At 40.0% G+C, this 23,161-nt stretch overlaps 1 protein-coding gene across 6 annotated transcripts in view; it reads right to left on the reverse strand.

The window, feature by feature from the left end:
* GOLGA4 (golgin A4) overlaps positions 1-23,161 on the reverse strand; it is a 125,486-nt gene that overhangs the window by 48,207 nt on the left and 54,118 nt on the right. For 5 of the 6 annotated variants that reach the window (XM_042957243.1, XM_042957241.1, XM_042957239.1 and 2 more), the window contains 6 exons: positions 21,982-22,163; positions 21,608-21,691; positions 19,347-19,494; positions 7,287-7,465; positions 5,018-5,146; positions 1,500-1,655 (listed from right to left, as the gene is read on the reverse strand). In XM_042957243.1, the coding sequence (XP_042813177.1) occupies positions 1,500-1,655; positions 5,018-5,146; positions 7,287-7,465; positions 19,347-19,494; positions 21,608-21,691; positions 21,982-22,163 (878 nt within the window). The remainder of the gene's footprint in view (positions 1-1,499; positions 1,656-5,017; positions 5,147-7,286; positions 7,466-19,346; positions 19,495-21,607; positions 21,692-21,981; positions 22,164-23,161) is intronic. The other variant, XM_042957240.1, reaches the window with a different exon arrangement.

The following is a 23,161-nucleotide window of genomic DNA, read 5'->3' on the forward strand; positions in this document are numbered from 1 at the left end:
AATGTATCTGGTTTTTCCACCTCAAAAATGATTATTTAGAAGATGTTTTGCAAAAAGAAGGAACTTATACAAATTTTACTGAAGATAACTCTTAGCTCATGAGAATATCAATCTTGATTCTAAAGGAAAAAGAGCTAAGACAGAGCCATGCAATGTCACAGCTGGAAAGGTCCTAAGGAATTACCACAGCCAAGTCTCCATGTGACAGGTGAAGATATTAAGGTATAATTAATTTACAAAGCTAGCAAGTGGGAAAATCTAGGCCTCCTGAGTATCAATTCCCTTCTACCATGCCACCTTACATCAATGTTGGAAATGGGAAATTAAGGCACAATTTAGAACTATGGGAAAAAAGTGTGACTCTTTCACTGTCTAAACCAAAGCAAAAAATCTAAATAATGTGTCAGTTTATTTAAAACAGGTCATACATTTTTATATACTACCGTGGAAAGAGCCAGAGGGCCTTAAAAATGTGCATTCGGGGACATATCTATAAATTTATTGACTATAGGACTATGTTTAACATGGGAAAACCAGGAAAAACTTAAATGTTTTATAAATAAATATTCCACAGTCCAACCATCCAGGCATGGACTATGATTGTTTGTTTTTTTTTAATTTTTTTAATGTTTATTTATTTTTGAGAGAGAGAGAGAGAGCAAGAGAGAGAGAGAGAGCGAGAGAGCGAGCTGGGGAAGGGGCAGAGAGAGGGAAACACAGAACCCGAAGCAGGCTCCAGGCTCCGAGCTGTCAGCACAGAGCCTGATGCAGGGCTCGAACCCACGAACCTCGCGAGATCAGGACCTAAGCGGAAGTGGGACGCGTAACCGACTGAGCCACCCAGGCGCCCCAATGTTTGTTTATTTTGAGACACAGAGAGGGAGCAAGCAGAGGAGGGGTGGGGCAGGTGGAGGGAATCCCAAGCAAGCTCCGTGCTGTCAGTGCAGAGCCCGAAGCAGGGCTCAAACCCACGAACTGCAAGATCGTGACCTGAGCAAAGTCGGACACTTAACCAACTGAGCCACCCAGGCACCCCCAGAACTTAACTGTTTTAAAAGCAGGGCACTGGGGTGCCTATCCTGTGATGTAAACAGAGAATGAATTAGGTCCAGGACATAGCAGGAGATGGACACAGCACGGCAGGAAGGTGCCAGAGCAAGTGCTGCCTGCAAAGTGAGGCGACTTCCTAAAGGTCAAGGGCAAGTAAGCAACGGAACAGACATGCCACAGAGCCTGAGTGCAGAGAATCAGAGTGAGTGGCTGACAGAAACACAGCCAGACGCAGCCAGTTAAAGGCAGAGTCAGCAGCAGCATGCAGCGAACACTAAAACCACTCCCAGGAAAAGCTCTGATTATCTAAAAATGAGGTGCACGTACATGTGAATCTCACCCAGTAAAACAAAAGCTCTCGACAACTCCATATTGATTGGCGGGATAACAACAGTTTCCCCCTGCAGATAATTCCACAACTCTGGAACCGGAACATTACCCAGACTTACAGTTCTATAAGTCTCTGCTTCTTGTTGAAGGTCCCGAAGTTTATTTTCACTCTCCGTGAGGATTGCTTTCTTCTGCAGTTCTAACTCTTCCAGGGCCAAAGATTCTTGCTGTTCTTTTTCTTGGGTGATCTTCAGATATTCTGATTGACTTTTTTCCTGTGCCAAAAACAATACCACCTTAGACCCACATAAATCGTCAGCATTCCCAAGGCACTTCCACAGGAACCACGTGTTTCATTTGATCTGCACACCAGCCTTGTGAGGTAGGCAATATCATCACCTCTGTCTTCCCGTGCCCTAGTCTGCAGAAACAAAGCACCGTGGCTTTTCCAGTGTGGTCTGGCCCACATCTGCCACAATTACTATCGATAGGAAAAATTTTGTTCCAGTAACCCCACTACGTCTGCTATTTTTCCACTACTTAAAAGGTTTTGCAAAACACAGCTCAATGTGAAGGGTCACGAAAGTGTCACTACCTCTTCTCTGTACTCCAGAGTTTGGTTATTTCAACTCCAGGCCGAGGAACTAGGTTGTGGCCTTATATAATTTGTGAGAAACACCTCATTAGGGAACCCTAGGTAGAAAACCGAATCAAAATCAGAAGATTACATGTGAATAATGGATTAGATCAAGGAAGCACCTGTAAGAGCCTCCCTGAGCTGTTCTACCCACCCCATCAATCCTGAAAAGCTTCTTCTTTGTCCTTATTACCTATCAACATTCATATTAAAAAGTGTTTACTGTTTGGAAAAGAGAAGCTCTAGACAGCACTTTCAACATTTAGTGGCTTTGGATTCCACTGAAGAATACTTTATCCATACCTACTGCACAGGGATCATGTTGCCAGCAGCAATATTTTCAGTTCACTACACTCTGGTGAAACATTGCTTTAAGGAAAGATGCTGTGCCATATTACAAGCAGACTGATAAGAAACTATAAGTTTCTAATCGATTTCAAAACATCACTTAAGGGGTGCCCGGGTGGCTCAGTAGTAAGTGTCTGACTCTTGACTTCAGCTCAGGTCATGAGCTCACGGTTTGTGAGTTCAATCCCCACATCAGGCTCTGCAGAGCCAACTTGGGATTCTCTCTCCCTCTCCCTCTGTCCTCCCCTGCTCATATCCTCTCTCTCCCTCTCTGTCTCCCTCTCTCTCTCTCTCCCTCTCTCAAAATAAATACATAAACTTTAAAAAAATCTATGAAGTTTTTTTTAACATTTTAAACATACTATACTGTCTAATGTAAACTACATTTTAAATGCATCTCTCTATGCCCATAAAAATAAGAGGAGGGGTGCCTGGGTAGCTCGGTCAGTTGAGCATCCGACTCTTGGTTTCGGCTCAGGTCATCATCTCCGGGTGAATGAGTGTGAACCCCCCTGTCCTCCTCTGCATGGACAGCACGGAGCCTGCTTGAGATTCTCTCTCTCCTTCTCTCTCTGCCCCTCCCTGACTTGTTCTCTCTTTCTCTCTCAAAGTAAATAAATAAACTTCACAAAAAAATAATAGTAAGAGAACATTTTAGCAGCCTGTTGAACTTTGGCTAGCAACACAAAGCTAACTTCTTTGAAGAACTAGCTAGAAAGGGGAGTGGAAGGCAGGAAGCGCGCCCGCGTGTGTGTGTGTGTGTGCGCGCGCGCATGTGCTTCACATGTATCTGCATCCTGCTCTCTCTACTCAGACTATATCTGAGTATATCAGTTCTGGAACACAGTTTTGTTTTTTTTTAATTTTTTTTTTAACGTTTATTTATTTTTGAGACAGAGAGACAGAGCATGAACGGGGGAGGGTCAGAGAGAGGGAGACACAGAATCTGTAACAGGCTCCAGGCTCCGAGCCATCAGCCCAGAGACCGACGCGGGGCTCAAACTCACGGACCGCGAGATCGTGACCTGAGCCGAAGTCGGCCGCTTAACCGACTGAGCCACCCAGGCGCCCCTGGAACGCAGTTTTTAACAAGGCCAATGTTCAAGTCTCAGCGTCCCCAAAGGCCAATTACTCCAGCATGAAAACACATAGATCTTTATGACAGGAATTTTTAGAACAATTCCTGGCTTCATTTATGCCCACTTTGTTCTTAATTTTCATGCCCCTATTTTAAATGTATGCTGTCCTATTATAGTCTAAGCATTCTTGTAAACTACCTTAAATCCTTTCTGGACTAGAGCACCTGGCTGGCTCAGTCAGTAGAGCATGCGACTCTTGATCTTGGGGTCATGAGTTCGAGCCCCACATTGGGGACAGAGTGTACTTAACAACAACAACAACAGCAATAATATAATTAATTAAATAGATAGATTGGTTGATCCTCTCTGGACCAAGAAAGAATACAAGTATGTGCCCATTACGTGTTCTTTTCATGAATGCAGAGCAAACCCCTAACCTCAGCCAACAAAACTGTGAATCCATGTGCCTGTTTGCCCCAGAGATCAGAGAACTCCCTGACTCAGTTCAAAAACAACTGCTGCTGGAAATTCTCAGAGCCCCAGATCCAGATGAGAGTGAAAAAACACAAATGTGTGACAGCAAGAAGACTAAAATTACAAACATTATTTCTCTTCCTTCTGCACTAAAAGTGTTTTTAAATTATACACACTGTCTAATGGGTACTAATTTCATATAAAGACAATCAAGTACATTTTTGGCATTAATACTGCTTATGGTAACTTACATAAAAGGCTTTTCACAATTTGAAAAAAAAAAATTGTTATAAACCTTCAAATTATACTATTCCCAAAAACCTTATCTTTGTTTTTCTGGATATTATTTTGGTTAGTTCGGTCAGTGGTTTCTTATTTTATTTTTTTAATAAGAATCATATGTATTGAAAATTACTACTGAAACCATTCTACTTAAAATGAAAACTACTTGGGTCATTTTCATTTTTTCTCCTTTAAAATGCATTTCATGGGGCACTTGGGTAGCTCAGTTGGTTAAGCATCAGACTCCTGATCTCAGCTCAGGTCACGATCTCACAGTTTATGAGACAAGCCCCGCTAACAGTGCAGAGTCTGCTTGGAATTCTCTCTCTCCCTCTCTCTCTGTCCTTCCCGTGCATGCGCGTGCACAGTGCGCTCTCTCTCAAAATAAATAAATAAACTTAAAATAAAATAAAAATAGAATGCATTTCAGACAAAACTTTCTGAGCTTTGAACTCTGGTACACTCAATCTGGTGAGTCTTTAGACATTCTTCCTGAGTTATGCAGTCCCTGGTTCACAGCTTCAATTAGCCGACCGTCCCCTTTACTTCTCCACCATCACAGCCTACCCTACCGCCAGGGTAAGAGGGATGATACACAAACAAACTGGCTAATGACAGCTTGTTGGTTAATACAATTTTCACACAATGCCAAGGTAACAAGCTGTGACAGCCTTTTTCCTGCCTACATCCTACCCTCTCTATGCACTCAAAGGTCAAGGCCGCCAGTAGTCTGACTTCAAGCTAGAAGTTAGGGGTGAGGAGAGAACTCTATAAAGCTACAAAGTTTACCTATAACAAAAACAAAACGGGTACTTACGAGAGCTATTTTCATTTGCTCCTGAAATTGCCTTTCTTGGGTCTGAAACTTCTTGGTCAGTTCCTGCTCTTTTCTGGCCAACTCCTTTTCGTGAAGCTTCTGCAGTTTAGCAATTTGTTCTGAGTGTTTCTGAAGGTCAGCCAAATAGTTAAAGTGAAACTCCCAAAATATGTATTCTACAACTAAGTAACCCTTTATTACAATTTAATCATCAAGACAACAGTGTAAGAGGAAAAAATCAAAACGTATTTCCCACAGAAATCAAAAGTGACCAAAGTCTCAATAGTTAAAAAGAAAAGCCTACAGAGTGTATCACTCATTTGAGACAAGGAGAGCTGTTGCTGCAGGAGTCATTCTTACAGGAGAGGGCACTCCACTGAGGTCAAGTTGCCCTGGCTGCACCAATTTAGCTTTCCGGTAAATACACTATTTATTAGAAAGTACTGGCCTTGTTCTTTCTGGGAGAGGAAGACTTAATCTTACAAAAAGGTCAAACCTCCCTGAATAAATCTAAAAATGTAATGTAACTGAACAAAACTACCAACAGAATGGGGGTGGAGGGGTCCGGTGGACAAAATAAACATGCAAGAATAGCCAGCACTCTTCTGAAAAATAAGCATAATAAGGGGAGGCTACCAAACAATAGAACATATTATAAAACCAGAGTAATTAGAACAGTGTAATACTGGCATATAGTCAGGAAAAGCAATGGAATAGCACAGAGAATTCAAGAAAGAGACCAATATGTAGCACAACAATTTAGGATGAAATAAAGTAGTACGTCATGTCAAAAGGGAAAACATGGATTATAGTCACCTGGAAACAAATTCAAGTTGGATCCCTACCTCACTCCTTACACCAAATAAATTCCAATTGGATCAAAGATTTAACAATAAAAAATGAAAGCATATACGTGCCACAAAAAAAGTAGAATTTTTAACTGATGTCAGTGAGAATGTATTTTTAAAAGCAGAACAAAAATCCAAATAGAAAAATCTCTACATGGCCAACAAAACAACAAAAGACCAATCCCAAAGCAAAAATAAGTGATAAACAAAGTCAATTAAAATGAGAGAGAGAAAAAAAATTATTTGGATAAATGCACTGTATAGTCAAAGAACTAATTCCTACTATACGTAAAAAACTTACACAAATCAGTAAGACCAACTGTCCAAAAGGAAAATGAGTTAAAGAGTTGACCAAGCAACTCAAAGCGAAAAAACTACCAATTCCTTTTAAATATATAAAAACATGTTTATCAGGGGTGCCTGGGTGGCTCAGTCAGTTGAGCACAGAGCCTCCAGGCTCTGTGCTGAAGCGTCTGACTCTTGATTTTGACTCAGGTCATGATCTCACAATTCATGAGTTCGAGCCCTGCGTCAGGCTCCACACTGACAGTGAGAAGCCTGCTTGGGATTCTCTCTCCCTCTCTCTCTGACCCTCCACCACTTGCACACGTGTGCATGCCTGCTCTCTCAAAATAAAAAATGTTTATCATACTGATAAAAAGATAAGCACATTAAAACTACAATGTCATTTTCTTTTAACTCCTCATCTTGGAAAGATTAAAAAAAAAAAAAAGTAACACCATCCTTGTGAGGTAATACATCACTTGCAAGAGTATAAAGTGTCCTCTATAGAGCTTGTAGCAACTATGCAATAATTGAAAGTACACATAATCTCTGCCTAATATTCCACTTCTAGGAAACTATCCTAAAGAAACATACATGTGAGCAAATACGATAAGGATATTCACCAATTGCAACAGCAGAAAATGAAAAAAAAACAGAAAATGAAAAAATCAGAAGATGGATTAAATTATGAAACATTCATACGGTAAAATCCTGAGCAGTCTTTAAAACAAATGCAGCATAACAAAAACCAAAACCTCAAATGTGGCATCATTACCAATTGTCAACGATAAGGAACACATTAAGCGGGGTGTGTGTGTGTGTGTGTGTGTGTGTGTGTGTGTGTACACACACAGAACAGTATATATAACATACTATCTTTTGTGTTAAAAATTTAAAAGAGATTATAAAACAGCAAAGGGAAATTATATGCAGAGACTACGTCTGGAAAGTATATCCACAATGATATAAATTCTTTTCTTTATCAAAGTGATTTTTTTCCTATGTCCAGAACTCACAAAATGGTCAAGGTCTAAAACATAAATTAATTCTTCTTTACAGTCAAAAATTGTAGGAAAAGCATAAGACTTTAAGTTTGAAAATTGCTGTAGCCTGTTTCAATCTAGAATGATTCTTACTTTCATCACATCAACAACCTCCTGCTTCACCCGACTTAATTCGTTCTGTAGAATGGTGCGTTCCTCCTCCCTCGCTTTTTCAATAGCTTTTATTTGTTCATCCATTTCTGCCTTCATTTTTCTCCGTGCTTCTTCTGTTTTTTGGGCTGTACTCAAGGCTTTTTCAAGTTCCTCAAAAGCTATAAGGAAAACAGCAGAAAACAAGTATCTCAAGAAATACTATCATTGAGCTAAAGTGTTTCATATCCAATTTATGGGAACTATGAGCAGCAGTAGCAAGACAGGTTAAAATACTCATTTTTGTTTTAAGCCAAGAGATATTTCTGAGCCGTTCCACAAAGCCGCAAGAAGTGTCCAGTTCCTGAAATCAGCTTGTCACTGAATTCTGGATTCAGATCTTAAGACTACTTATATGAACTTAAACTCAGGAGTTTGGGAAAAAATTAAATTAGTAATGGTTCCCCACACTTTCTGCCTACAAGTGTCCTTACGGATAGCAAATGCAAAGAAATGAAGACTTACTCCTCCTTCTGTATGATGTAATTTCAACTGCTTTCTTGTTTGCTATGGAGTTCTTACCTATTGTCAATAAGTAGGTAATATCATTATATACTCACAAGGACATTTTTAAGAATGGAAAAATTATTCTTTGACTGATCCTATTTTTACAAACCTCTTAACCATGTAATAAAAGAGCAGAGTTTTTTGGTTTTTGTTTTACCATTTACCAGCTGAATCACATATTTAAACGATGTATAATGACATGAAACGTACCCTTTGTACAAGCTTCAAACTAAGGCCACTGACTAGAAAGAAACCTTTACTGATTCAACTGTATGTAGAAAGGCACTGCTAGGGGCACCTGGGTGGCTCAGTGGGGTTAAGCTTCCGACTCTTGATTTCGGCTCAAGTCATGATCTCACGGTTCATGAGGCTGAGCCCTGCGTCAGGCTCTGTGCTGACAGCGTGGAGCCTGCTTGGGATTCTTTCTCTCCCCCTCTCTCTGCTCCTCCCTCACTTATGCGCTCCTCCTCTCGCTCTCAAAATAAATAAATAAACTTAAAAAAAAAAAAAAAAAAACGGCTCTACCAGCAGGGTGTCCTTGTGTGAGAGAAGAATTCAGGCCCTGCAAAAACAATCATCTAGGATACAGTAGTATTATCTTTAAGGAGGCCAATAGCTCACCCGGCTTCCAACAAAACCAGATAGGGTGGGTACAACTACTGGGTAACTCGGCACTGAGAATGTGTGCGTGTGCTTGTGTGTAGATGTATCTGTGCACAAGTATGTGTGTGCATGTGTGCATTGTACGTGTTTCTCTTTCTCTCTACCGGCATAGTGATATGCTATCAAAATAGCAGTGGGGGGGCGCCTGGGTGGCTCAGTCAGTTGAGCGTCCGACTTTGGCTCAGGTCACGATCTCGCGGTCCGTGAGTTCGAGCCCCGCGTCAGGCTCTGTGCTGACAGCTCAGAGCCTGGAGCCTGCTTCGGATTCTGTGTCTCCCTCTCTCTCTGCCCCTTCCCTGCTCACACTCTGTCTCTCTGTCTCTTAAAAATAAATAAACATTAAAAAAAAAAAATAGCAGTGGGAACTGCTATTATCATCCTAGATTATTTTCTTTAGTCCTCACAGAAGACACCAGGCTCCCTTCACCACAGAGATGGACTATAAATAAAACACAAATTTTCCGGATGGGTTTTTAATGCTATCAAGAAACCTATGTCCAGAGGAGAGGCAGTTCATTAATATTTATAGTATTTTTACCCTCAGTGGTATAAGAAATGTGCAACTTTAACCTATGGCATCTCAAAAACAAAAAGCCCATTTACTAACCACAACTTGGCTTCACCTTAACAGACAGTGGTTTGGGCAGAGGAATTTCATACCTGAAGACAAATATCTGTTCTACAGCATTTTCTTAATGGTAAGTTGCATTAGTACCAAAAAAAAAAAAAAAAAAAAAAGGCATAAGAAAGGCTGTACTCTAGTAACAACTGGGAAACACAACTTACTTTGCTCAACATTTAAAAAAATAACTTCTCTAGCAACCATATACCTTGATTTTAAAAAAAAAAAAAAAAAACCTGTTCAGGGGTGCCTGGGTGGCTCAATAAGTTAAGCGTCCAATTCTTGATCTCGGCTCAAGTCATGATCTCACCATTTGTGAGTTCAAGTCCCGTGTCAGGCTCTGCATTGACAGTGCAGAACCTACTTGGAATTCTCTCTCCTTCTCTCTCTGTCCCTACTCCACTCATGCTCACTCTCTTTCTTTCTCAAAATAAATAAATAAACTTAAAAATTTTTTTAATTAAAAAAATGTTTTAAACCTGTCCAATTTGTTCATTTTATATGCCCAACGTAAAAAACTGATGCTTTAAATTTCAAAAGGTTATTAATTAGCTGACATCCTTTTTTAAAGATTCCTGCTCATGGGGGTGCCTGGGTGGCTCCGTCGGTTAAGCGGCCGACTTCGGCTCAGGTCATGATCTCACGGTCCGTGAGTTCAAGCCCCACGTCGGGCTCTGAGCTGACAGCTCAGAGCCCGGATCCTGCTTTGGATTCTGTGTCTCCCTCTCTCTCTGCCCCTCCCCTGCTCTTGCTCTGTCTCATTCTCTCTCTCTCTCTCTCTCAAAAATAAATAAAAACATTTCAAAAAAAATTTTAAAGATTCCTGCTCTAACTTTACCGGTATTTGCCTGCAAACACCAAGATTCTCAGGTATAAATATGTTGGAAAACAAAATATTCAAAGGAGAATGTTGTTTTTGTTTTCTTTAGATGTTCTTTTACTATAGTAAATGTTAGCATCAAGCATCAAGAAATATCTCTTGTTACTAACACAAAATTAGTTTCCTAATTTCTTAAGAACCAGTTTCCTAAAGTCAAGTGATCAATTATGGGAAAGAAATTCTATAATAAAGTGCTTACTGCTCAGTTTGTGCTGATGGTTTAAATCTGGGAAAGAAAAAAAACGGAAAAAGAATTTTTTTAATGCTTGGATGTCACCAGCATCGTTCCATTACCACTATTATTCATCATGTCAAATAGTATCCTGGCATTTCTAAGCACTTTACAGAAATCTCTGAAATCAGGCTCTGGAAAACCTGAAGGTAGTTTTGATATTCGTCCAACAAATCAAGTTTTAAATGAAAAACTTGTCCTGATTAAGCAAAATAAAGCAAAACTGTATATAGGCAATACCAAGTGAATTTTCCTCATTTTCATTCTTAAAATCCCAGAATCCAGCACACTACAAAAATAGATGTAGTGCTCTCACCTTTGGAAACAACAAAAAATGTATGTCACAAAGTTCCTATTCAGAAATAATTTTCCAATAATTCAGTTTTCTAACCACACTCAGTAAAATTTAGAATATTCTCCTCTATTACATTCTAATTTTAGTGTTTCATCCACTGAAATCATTTTCCTAAGTCACTTGATTATGCATCATACAATGATTAAAATAGGATAGATCTCGGGGCGCCTGGGTGGCTCAGTCGGTTAAGCGTCTGACTTCGGCTCAGGTCATGATCTCATGATCTCATGGGTTCCAGCCCCACATCGGGCTCTGTGCTGACAGCTCAGAGCCTGGAGCCTGTTTCAGATTCTGTGTCTCCCTCTCTCTCTGCCCCTCCCCCACCTGCGCTCTGTCTCTCTCTGTCTCAAAAATAAACAAACATTAAAAAAATTTTTTTTAATAAATAAATAAATAATAGGATAGATCCGGTTCCACAGTTCTTTTTATCTCCCACTTTCTGCTACCATGTCAGAGAACCACATAATTTTATACCTAGAAAGAAATCTTCGAAATTTTTTAATTCAACATTCTCATTCAAATGCAAAAACTAAGGCATCCAACTTTCCCCTCAGATGATAAATCAACTTGAATATATAAAGCTTGGTGCCAGAACTTTCAAATTTTATTTAAGGAATAATCCTCACCTTGCATTATTTTTAAAAACTCTTTAAGACTGCTGACATTGATCCAGCTCAGTTGGACAATAATGCATCTTACTACACCAGAATTTCCGAATGAGTCAATTACTGATGGCTTCTAACTCTCAACAAAACATAGTTTTGTTATACTTCTGAGAGACACACAAAAACTCAGCCGTGTTCCATCTCCACTCTGCTCTATGGAAATGTTAGTAAGTATCCAGAAAAAGGTGGGGGGGGGGGGGGTTGTCATACTGCAAATCCATCTGGATTCTACCCCGTACCACCAATGAAGCCGCTTCCTCGCAGGAAGTGTGCCTCCAACAAGGAGTCCCATCATCTCGACGTTGAAGGAGGCTATACTGAGAGTTTGCTTACTAACCAGAAATGTCTCACCTTCTGATCTTACTACCGTCGGATGCAGAAAAGTGGTGTCCACAGCTGGTAACACTCTAAAGGTGAATTTCCCACTCTTCCCAAAAGGAAACTATGCTAGGATTTTGACGTGAGTACTGAAGAAGTATGTTCTGAATGTCTACATAATTTACCTTCTAGTCGCCAACAAAGGATAAGCGAGCGGGGAGAAAGAAAGCGTGCATCAGCCACCGCTGACAAGTCCTCCGCCAACATGCAAGAGTGCGCAGGAAAACCACGGTCACAGCACACGACAACGGGAAGGCGAAGCACAGGCTGCTGCCACATGTTGCAAGAACACGCGGTGTTCTTCCAAAGCAAAATTCAATGTATCTCAGGCACTTTGTATTCAATTTAAAAAAAAAAAACAAAACTTTGAAAATGTTTCTAGGCAAAAATTTAATAAACCTTAAGAAGGGTCCTCTGTCAAAAGTAAAATGCCAGGGGAGGCCATAACTTTATCACCAGGTTCCTCGCCTTCCACTTCAGACGAGTTTCACTGACATCCACGGGGATTCCAAAAACAGACAAATGCTCGCCGGCAGTTAAATTTAAGTGAGAAAGGCTGGTCACCTCTAGCTGATCAATCATCCAACCATTCACTCATCGAACATTTACTGGCTAGTAGCTAGTAGGCACTGGGTGTCAAAAAGACCCTCTTTGACGAAAAGGCGGCTGAAGGAGTAAAGGGACTGGGGAATAAACCTTGGGCGAAGCGAGGAGGAATGTAACATTTGGCACTTCACCACCTCTGCCTCTCCTCATCCTCAAACTCCTGACCAATCGCAATAACAATTGCCAGAACGCCGAGATCGAGGTAGTGCTCCTGTTCGTGGTTCTATCCCAGAGGACGCTCTACCGAAGGAAGAGAAGGCCCATCTCTACTCCCTCTGCAGGGAATAAGCACAGATGCACAGGTGGGGAAAGGCTGCCAAGCTGCAGATTAACTGTTGACCCTAAGAAGCTGACTGATACCATCAAGAGTGAATAAGTAAGCCAGTGCCTGTGTCTCTCTCCCAGCAAAAGAACTGCTGAAATTCAGGTTATTGAACAAAAAACAAAAACAAAAACAAAAACAAAAACAAAAACAAAAACAGGCAATACTACAAAATGAATGAAATGCAAGCTAACAGAAAGCAATAAAGAGAATTTTATCAGACTTCCAACCCACCGTCAAGGCTCTTTTGTGAACAAAAGCAGAAGTATAGACTAGCAGTTTTCAAGGTGTGGTACAAAGATCCAAGGGTCCTGAGACCCTTTCAGAGGTCGTCTGTTTTCCAAATACGTATCCGCATAGCTGTATAATGGCAGATTGTCCTCATATATTTCAACCAAAATAACATATCGCAACAGATTGAATACAGAAATAGGCATGAAAATCCGCTTATTATAAGCCGAACAATGAGATAAGAAAAAATGTAAAACAAGACCACTCTTCTCACTAAATTTTGTTTTAAAAAATATTAGTAATTTTTATAAAAGCATTTAGGCCAATATGTAACAGGTTTATAATTGGTATTTTTAAATGCACTAAGAAATGTTTTCATTTCCTAGTCTGAATTTCTAATACAGCGAATATCGTTACACGTAACCCACATAAACAAAAGCTCTTTGGCATCCTCAGTAAGTTTTAACAGTGTAAAGAGGTTCCCGAGATGAAGAAGTTTGAAAACCACTTGTCTAGAGCTTATGTAAAAGAGAAGAATACTACCACCCAGTGGTATGACCCAGATAGTACAACACATATACAAATTGGGGCCTCCAGAAATGTAAGATCACCTTTGCAATGGAAATCTACTCTTTAAGCCACTTTCCAAAATACGTAACAAGGTTCGCTCTATAGACGGACCATGCCCTGTCTTTGAAAAATTTTTTTAATTTTACAGATCTATCCAAATGTTCATGCAATCCTTACATCAACCATGCAACTTATCTATACCTTGACAACACCAGGCTAATCTTGAAAAATGTAACTAAAGACAAGTAAAATTAATTAAATCAACAGTATGATTGACAGTCAGGGGTACTGTAACAGCACTGTGTGAGAACAGATGGGGAGCTACACTTGTGAGCACAGCATAATGTATAGTTTTGTCCAATCATTAGGTCATACACTGAAACTGATGTAATATTGTGCATCAACTACACCCAGATAAAAAAGAAGGAATGAAAATATGATTCTGTAGCAAAGAAATGTGTTCCCGATGCTTTCCAGTAACAGTGACATTGCCAGGGACAGAAGTGCAAGATGACAAGACTATGGAAATATAAGGATGCACAGCTACTGTTGTAGAATATATCAAGTACCATGAATATATGGCTATTAAATAAACCACCTATAATGAATGAAAATCTAATTCCATTTAAAATAATAAATTTTTGGGGCGCCTGGGTGGCGCAGTCGGTTAAGCGTCCGACTTCAGCCAGGTCACGATCTCGCGGTCCGTGAGTTCGAGCCCCGCGTCAGGCTCTGGGCTGATGGCTCGGAGCCTGGAGCCTGTTTCCCATTCTGTGTCTCCCTCTCTCTCTGCCCCTCCCCCGTTCATGCTCTGTCTCTCTCTGTCCCAAAAATAAATAAAAAACGTTGAAAAAAAAAAAAATTTAAAATAATAAATTTTTCCGCCAGGTATATACATTTAGTGCCAAAATAGGTACATATTACTTATCGAACATGACAGATTTAAACTCTACTTTGATTCATACTTTTTTGCCTGAGAAACATGGAATTTTCTTGATAAAGCTTTTTCTAAGTACCCATGATAAGAAAAAAAAATCAGCCCTTACCCCAGTCCTGTTCATACAAGGCTTGGGAAAGGCACCATGATTCACTTATTGGCATGTGTGGATGCACAAAAATAAGATGTTTTGTGAGACTTAAGACTCCAAGAAAACTGTGTTACATAAATTATCAGCAACTAACAAAGCACTTAAATACACATGTGATTTTCGCTTATTATATAAATATGAATAAATCTTACATATGATTGAAATACATGAACTCTATTAAGAGGGTCCTTCGAATGTCAAATAAATATATTCCACTGAATATCTGACACCAGGCCTATACCACACAAATGAATAAAAAACTTATTTCCTGCACAAACACAACATGGCAATAAAAAAGCAAAGAATGTTATGAGTTAATCTAAGTGTTTAAATGCAGCCAATCATATAAAACACATGACTTAGGCAAAGACGGGGTAAATGAAAGGGAAACAAGGTTTACAAAAGATATTCTGGAAAGCACTCTGGAAACTTTCCTAATCCAAACAGAATATTTTATTCATTTTACGTAACTATAGGCAAGAACATTTTAAGGGGGGGGGGGGCAGTTAACACTGTGGTGTGGATTTTTTGTAGTGGCTATATTTAAATCCATAAAGGTAACTTACAAAAAAGACTAGAAGTCTATGGGTAAGAATTTATCCTGAGAAAAAATTCAAAGATGGAATAAGCTGTATCACAGAGTTGTTACAGTATTATTCATAACAGCAAAAATATAAAATAACTCAGATGTTGATCAAGAGAGAAATGGTTAAGTAAATGACGTACATGCATTCTGACACAGCCATTAAAATATGTTAGTATTTTAGCAACACGTAAGAGTACTCCTAATATAATGCTAAATGGAAAAAAGGGAGCATATAAAATTATATGTATAATATGATTACAATAATATAAAAATAAGGATTGGAGAAAAGACTAAATGGAAGTGTATTGAAACAACAGCGACGTGCTTACATTTTCTCTATTTTCCAATGTTTTTGTAACACGCTGTATTAATAACTAGCCAGCTACCTCCCCCCACCCCGCCCACACTTAAAACATACACATGCACACATACAGAACAGCCAAAACCTAGTGTGAACTTAAGCAGCAGTAACATTCTGCACTGGTGTTGCGCTGAATCGATAATATTCTAGCCATTAGTGATAAGACCTAGCATCTAAAATATGGCATTATGCAACTAAAGCTCAATCACCAGACTTCTCTAAGTTTAAAACCTGGTTACTTGAAGATACAGCCATCTGTTCTTAAGTTACAGCTAGAAAGGAACAGTATCAACAATTGTAGCAAAATGCTTCTAACAAATAGATTTGGCTTTGGTTTTCTTTATCCACTAAAATAAATAATTTTAACAAAACAAGAGTGCTATAGTACCATACGTCAAAAACCATGCCCAGCTTCCTCTCCCCTAGGGAGGACAGTAAGTAATACAGGTTGATACAGCACATACTGTAAAGGAGACAGATCACCACATTCACATAGTTTCAGCCTTTTAGGATAGAACTGTTCTTTTTAAAATCAAAGCCATGCCGATTTCCTTGTCCTCTAACATATGGGAGGCATCACAGCTCATTTAGAAAAACTATTAGAACTCGTGCAATAGACTGTTTTCCAAGAAAAGTAGCGGGAAATGCACTTGAGCTGATTCTTAACTCCAAAATAAGTGAGCCAAAAAAATAAACTATTGTCTCCTGATGGCCACATGCCAAGAATTACTAAATACAGTTAAATTTTTTACGGTTAAAAACGCATTAGGAGAGTTTATATTCTCTTATAATTGTTTTATGTAGACGAATTTACTTCTAAAAATCTTTAACAACTACAAGCTTTAACGATGTTAATTAATGCCGTTAATGCTTCTTTCCCATGGCCAGCTTTTATGTGTTTAGCCTTTGAATTTTAAATTCAAGAAAGAGAAAGACAAATATTTCACAGAGGAAGAGACTTCTCCAAGTGCCAGATAATGTTCACAGACCATATGGAACCTCTACTTCCTTTACAAACACATTTTCCTACTCTCAGCACTAAACTGGAATTCTTCTGTCAATTGGCAGAGGCATTTTATATTTGAACTAAACACTGTTTTACATTTCAACAGTTCTGTTCAGACTCAAGATCAGTAGATGAAAGGCACTTGTGCAAAACCAGCTTTCATTATAGATTGAAAAGGCAGTATCTTCGATGCAGAATGAGTCTGTTACAACTTTCTGTCACAGTCCAATAATTGGGACTACAAATATAATTTTTAAAATATCTATAAAAACACTTACAACAAAGTGATCCAAAGACTTTCCAAAGTTAATGTCTCTATTAAATAACTTTAAATCATAATTCCCTCTTTAAGCACTTATTAAGTTTTGATATTTTTACAGTAACAGAAACAGAAAAGTTTCTCAACCTATAAGCTATGAAATATTTACACAAAATACAGTTTTATGAAAATGCCATTTAAAGACAAAATACAACCATGTTCTGAAGAAGCAAGAAAAGGAAGGCTATGCTAACTCATGAACTGACTGGAATAGGAGCCTGCGAAATGTTAGCCCTACATGTGAATTAACCATATATTTTGTCTACCTTTCTGTCACGCACCTCTTTCAACTTGATACTGGGTCATGGGTTTCTACCTCCTCCCAAGATACACTCCAATTTAAAAAAAAAAAAAAATAACCCCCTAAACAGTATTATTTTCTCTTGACTGGTTACATTAGTCAACAAAAGCAGTCCTGAAAATGGTAAGGCTTGCTATGAGAAACTGAGACCATACATTTGGTTTTTTATTCACTGAAAGCAAACCTGTTTAACAATGTCTCACAACCCTCAAACTGCTTCCGGTAATTTTTCAGAGATTGTATTCTGACAGTTGCTGTCAATTAATGCTCTCTGAAGGGATATTTTCTTGGGTTTACTGGGAACAAATTCATTAACTAAATTCCCCAGATACTTACCAATAAAACACTTCAAAGAGATATTTATGAGCACATCTGGTGTCAACCAAATAGCTCTCTCATCCAATTCATTTCCCTCCTTAAATTTTATAACCTGGTTTCTAAAATCATTTTTGAAACTGCATCCTGGGAGTCAAATCCTCACCAAAGTTGAAGACCTTTCTTAAGATCTTCAACCTACCTCTCTCACACTTCTGCAAATGGTTTTTATATTCCCCCAAAAGCACAACTATCCACAATTCCTGTGACTTCTTGTGTAACTTTTTTCCCTCTCGCTTATTTCTCTCTGCCAGACTCTAGATTTCTACGGTTCAGAGCACAGACTCTGGACTCAAAATGAGTGGATTCAAAACCTACTACACACTCACTCTCTCGTGCGTGAATGTAGGCAAACTAACTTCCGCGATCGTGGGTTTTCCTATTTGTAATAATAGTACCTATTTCAAAGAAACTGAGGGGATTGAATGCATGTACACACCCGAGAAAATACAAGCCAAGCATTTATAAGAGCCTTGCCTAAGAAAAACTAAATGTTGGCCAACAGTCATAGTAGCAGCCACGGCTGTGCTAACACACATCAACCCCACTGCTCGTACCGCGGCAAAACTCAACCCTTCGGAGAGATCAGCCTCTCTCTCCCACAGACTTCACCACAGGCTTCAACCTTAGGCTACGGACTCCTGAAAAATGCCCTAGTGTCTTTTTCCAAATTCCTGTAAGTCACTTTCATTTGGAAAGCTCATGGCTGAGAAAATTCAAAGTATCCAAGCAAACCCCTCCTTCTACTCCATTCCTCAAATTCCCCGGTTAGATTTCCTATTCTGACTTCTCACTTTTCATTCAGTCTCCCCAGCTTCAAACCTTGGAGTCATCTTAGATTTCTGCTGTTCTTCTGCCCCTGAAAGTCGATCACACACCAGATTTGGCAGGTTCTACTCTTCCTCTCTCTTTCAGACCCATCCCAGCCAAGGTGGCCCAAGTTCTCAGTCCTTCACGCCCAGATTTCTGCCTTTGCTTTTTTAAGTCTGACTTCCCACCTCATTTCTTTTCAGTATAAAACACTAGCTTCCATCACAGTATGCTTTCCCACGACCGGTTTCTTGTTGCCTTGTACACCACAGTCTACGCTGAGCTACTCACCTTTCAAGATTTTAACAGTCCGTTCTTTCACAATCCAACTTCGTTTCCCACTCGAGCAAGAACTGTCTGCCGCCGATTCACACACCCACTCGACTCACCGTGCCTGCCGCTGACCTTGTAGTAACTGAAATGTGTGCTGCCCCCACCTCTCCGCCTAGGCCCCTTCTATTCATTCCTGGAGGCCCAACTCAACACTCACACCCTCACGAACCCGAAGTGCTCATTCACTCTGCTCTCTCCTCTCTTTCTTCACGTGACTCAGTATCGCACCTTGTGGAATACTATGCTGGTCTCTACACTTTCACGGCCTCCGTTTGTTGTGACAAAACTAACTCTGCTATGTGTAGAGGCTTATCTTAGACTTTTTTCTATACTCTATCTTAAGCTCTTTGTTTACCCTAGAGCATCTGTAGGGCAGCAATTGTTTGCTGTGTACCGCTGTGCCTACTTGGGGAGTTCCAAAATTGTCAACCTGAAGTTTGATACGCCGAGGCAGGAGTCAGCAAACGTTTCTATAAAAGGGCCAAACGATAACCATTTTAGGCTTGGCGGGCCACGCGTGGTGTCTGTCACATATTCTTCCTTTTTCTAACTATAGAAAAATGTAGAAAGCATTCTAAGCTTGAGAGTCCTACAAATGGGCCATCCGTGGGCTGGATTCCACCCACAGGCTGCAGTCCGCCAGCCCCTCCCTCCTCTAAGGAACAGTTCGGTATCTATACAGAATCTCTGTATCAATATCAAAAGTTAACTAGTTTGTCTCAATGTTGTTTGGTCGATCACTTTACATGACTTTTGAGTTCTAACGTCAAACAAATAACCCCTGAGTTCTTACCAGCTCTTTCGGACTTTTCTTTCTGTTCCCGTAACTCCTCTCCCTGGGTAGTCATCTGTTTGATGCGACTACGAAGTTGAGCAATTTCTTCTTCTTTCATTTCCAGGGTTTCGTGCATCTGACGTTTCGTCTCTGCTATTACCATTCCCTAAACAGAAGTGCAGACACTGAAGTGTTTGCCTAACAAAGCTGCATCATCGATAGCACATATCAAACTCACTTAAAAGGCAGAAAACCTAGTATTTCGTACTAAGTAGAGCATAAGAACGATTTTAGTATTTCACAAACTGAAGTGTGTGCTCTGTGCTCTATACTACACTATATACTATAACAACTCTGGTTACCTGGCAGATCAGGGTATTTGTTAATATGAAAAATTATTTTAATAGTAAGTTCAAACTTTTGAGTGTTAAAAACACATTTTAGTTAAAAGATTTATAATCTTCCTATAAGTGTTTGCGCCAATGTTCCCTATCTCAGTAACTAGTTTATAATGAACACAATACAGCCTTTTGTACTTGGCTCAGGGCTACCATGAACTACGGTTATCGATCTGTGCTGGAACACGGGGAGAGCCTCAGAGGCCACTGAAGGCGGAAGGTTACTGCTGCCACAATGATGGGCCAAGACTGTGGTAGTCTGCCTGCTTTTTCTCTTTTCTCTTGTGCCAATCTCTGGTGCCACCCCAACTCCTCCAATTTGCTAACTGCTACTGTCCTCCCACTCTCTGGATAATCTACACATGAAATGAAGGTCACTAAGGGGAAAAGGGATATTATGTATTATACATTATATATTATACACTGAATCAGTCATTTGCGGCTAACAAAAAACAGGGTGGTTCAACTTGTCTCCTGAAAAATAAGATCTGGGGACAGCTATTTCATGATCTTAAGATTATGACTTTACTTGTGGGGTTTGTCAAACCTCGGTTTACGCTGTGACTCTTCCGGATGGCTGATATTAATGGACAGATACAAACCAGGTGAATGGGGATTATACAGAATTTCAAAACAAGATCGTCAACCTTCAGTTTCTTCAAAAACCAAATCACAATGGAGAAAAAGAGACATGGGGCGGGAGGGACGGGCAATGGAACCTACTGATTAAAAGAAGTCTTAAGAGTCACATGTCAACCAACTGCAATGAAGGAAACTTACTTAGATCTTGACTCACAGAGAAGGGGGAAAAAGTATGAGACAAAAGGCAAAATCTGAAACCAGATAGGTGGTGGTATTAAGGAATTATTACATTTTTAGACGGTAAACATGAAAATGTAGTTATATTTTTATAGAAATAAAAAGAGTCTTTTGTTTTAAAAATACATCAAAATACTTAGGGAAGAAATTATGAGACTTCTTGGATTTGCTCTACCACAAAGTAAATTCTGGGTTGAGGATAATAAGGGCTAGACATGTGCAGGCAAAACAAGATGAGCCCAGAGATGTCAACTGTTGAAGCTGGGTGGTGGGTTCGCTTTTTTTAAGGTGGGCCTTCATGAAGTGGATAGAGTTGAATCTAGCAAAGTGACATCGGAGAATGAAAAGATTGCTAACACGTTTCGAAAGTAAACAGCTCTGACATGTTCTTAATTGCCTGGTCACCTTAAATACTATAGCTATAATGTAGCATATTAAAGAAAATGGTGGACAACGTGAACCAACTGGGAGCTGCTTTAGAAAAAGAAACCAAGAACTTGGGGCTGAAAGACCTGGGGGGAAAGGATTCACCCATGAATTTTCAGTTGTCTTTGCTGCCATGGCCACAGCTGCTACTCCCTCTGTAAACTGCCAATCTCACCTGTACATCCTAAAATTTCTTGGCCCAAACTTCCGTTCATACTAATACACACACTACCACTTCTTTACTTAAGGCAATTTATCTGAGAGATTAATCTGTTTCCGTTATATTTGAAGACAATACTTAACATCATTCACTTTCAGTAATGTCTTACCTATAAAAAAAATTCAACGTTTCTCTGAAAAGTACTTAGGTACTATAACTAGATTTATTTTGCAATAGTTACGCTAATCTATAAATCAAAACGCTTACCGGAATCAAAAAATGACAGAGAATCGGCTTCACATGATATACAACTAATGCTAACAGTTATTTAAATTTCAAAATTACAACAAAAAGATGTTTCAGGGAAGCAGCTGTAATAACTTTGGAAAGCATATGCCTGAATGCTTCTACCTGCTTCCAAAGTGAATTCTGGGGCCCCCTGAAAACTTTTAGTATCATAAGGTTTATTGGTTTACCTTATCTTGTTCAAGCTGTTCAATTAAGTTCTTTGCATCACGCAACTGAGTGATAAGTTTAGTCTTCTCAGCCATATGAAGCTCCTAAAAAAATTTTAAAAATTCATTTCCATCTCTAAGAAAGCTTCTCCTCACATGAGAACTCTACACATTCTGTCTGATTTGGATACTTGTCAGCCCAGTAGGAGCAACGGCGCACAGGACGTCGGGAAAGGACGGTCAATGCTACAAATCCCAGGGCAACTGGGAGTCCTCTCTGTACTGTGCACGGAAGAAGGGAAGGGCTTTGCAGGAGAGGGCGATGCGGGCCACGCTGGGGCCGGTGGATCTAGCTTTACAGGGTTACATCAAGCCAAACTCATTTGAGCTTTTACCTTCATCTTTTCTAGTTCTTGAAGCCTTTCATCTAGCTGTTCTTGCAGAGCGTCTTTCTCACTGGTTAGCAGTGCGCATTGTTCCTTATGCGACTGAATTGTTGCCTTACAACGCTGCAGGAGATTCTCTTGCCGCTTAACTCTCTGCTGAAGTACTTGCAGGCTTTTAGCAGAAGCTCCATCTACGGCGATCAATAAAGCAGCACGGGCAGGGGCAGTCAGTAAGGAACAGAAGGGCTCTCTGGGAACAGTTCCTCTGTTAGTACACAGGGGTGCACTCTCACCCTACGCTCTGCTGTCCTCTGAGCCGGACGGAGAAGAGAGGCCTACCCTTCCCAGCCTCTGCTCAGTCACTATTTGTATGGCCTGTATCTGAAGAAGCAGGGCAGTGCATTCACCTGACCTATGGTACAACCCCACCCCAAGGGCACAAAACACCCAGTAGTTAACTAACTTGCCAGAGTCCACCCTCCTTGAAAGACAGTTGGATGACCGTCTTTTGTTATTCAAAAGTGCCCTCTGTGTCCTGGCTCCCATCCCAAGGGGATTAATAAGAAATTTTTCTAATGTATCCTCATCTGTTCCTGAGAGGAGTTCTGGTAAGTACAGCTTTCTACATTCTCCATACGTTTATGAGTAAAGTTTTCATACTCACAGGGGAATTTCAGGACCCTTTATAGGCTGGTTGCTCACACAGATGGCTGTTCAGCACCTAACTCTGGCCCTGCCCGGACTAACGATTTGTCATAAGCATCTTTGGGAGAAAGACCTACTAAATAAAAAGTGGGGATTTTGCTGACTATGTACCTTAAAGCCTCAAAGAGTATGGAGAGCAACAACTGGATTGTGAGACAAAATTTACTATTCTTTCTTTTTTTTTTTAATGTTTATTTATTTTTGAGAGAGAGAGAGAAAGACACAGAATGAGAGGGGAAGGGGCAGAGAGAAGAGGAGACACGGGCAGGCCCCAGGCTCCGAGCTGTCAGCACAGAGCCTGACACAGGGCTCGAACTCAAGGACTGTGAGATCATGACCTGAGCTGAAGTTGGACGCTTAACTGCCTGAGCCACCCAGTGCCCCTATGCCTTCTTTTCTAATTAGAAAGCAAATACAGATATCTTTGAATGCAGAAATATTTAAGCAGTATTACTTAAAAAATGAAATAGCCAGCGACAAGAAC

Source organism: Panthera tigris, chromosome C2 (genome assembly GCF_018350195.1).
Source record: "Panthera tigris isolate Pti1 chromosome C2, P.tigris_Pti1_mat1.1, whole genome shotgun sequence".
Classification (NCBI taxonomy): Eukaryota; Metazoa; Chordata; class Mammalia; order Carnivora; family Felidae; genus Panthera; species Panthera tigris.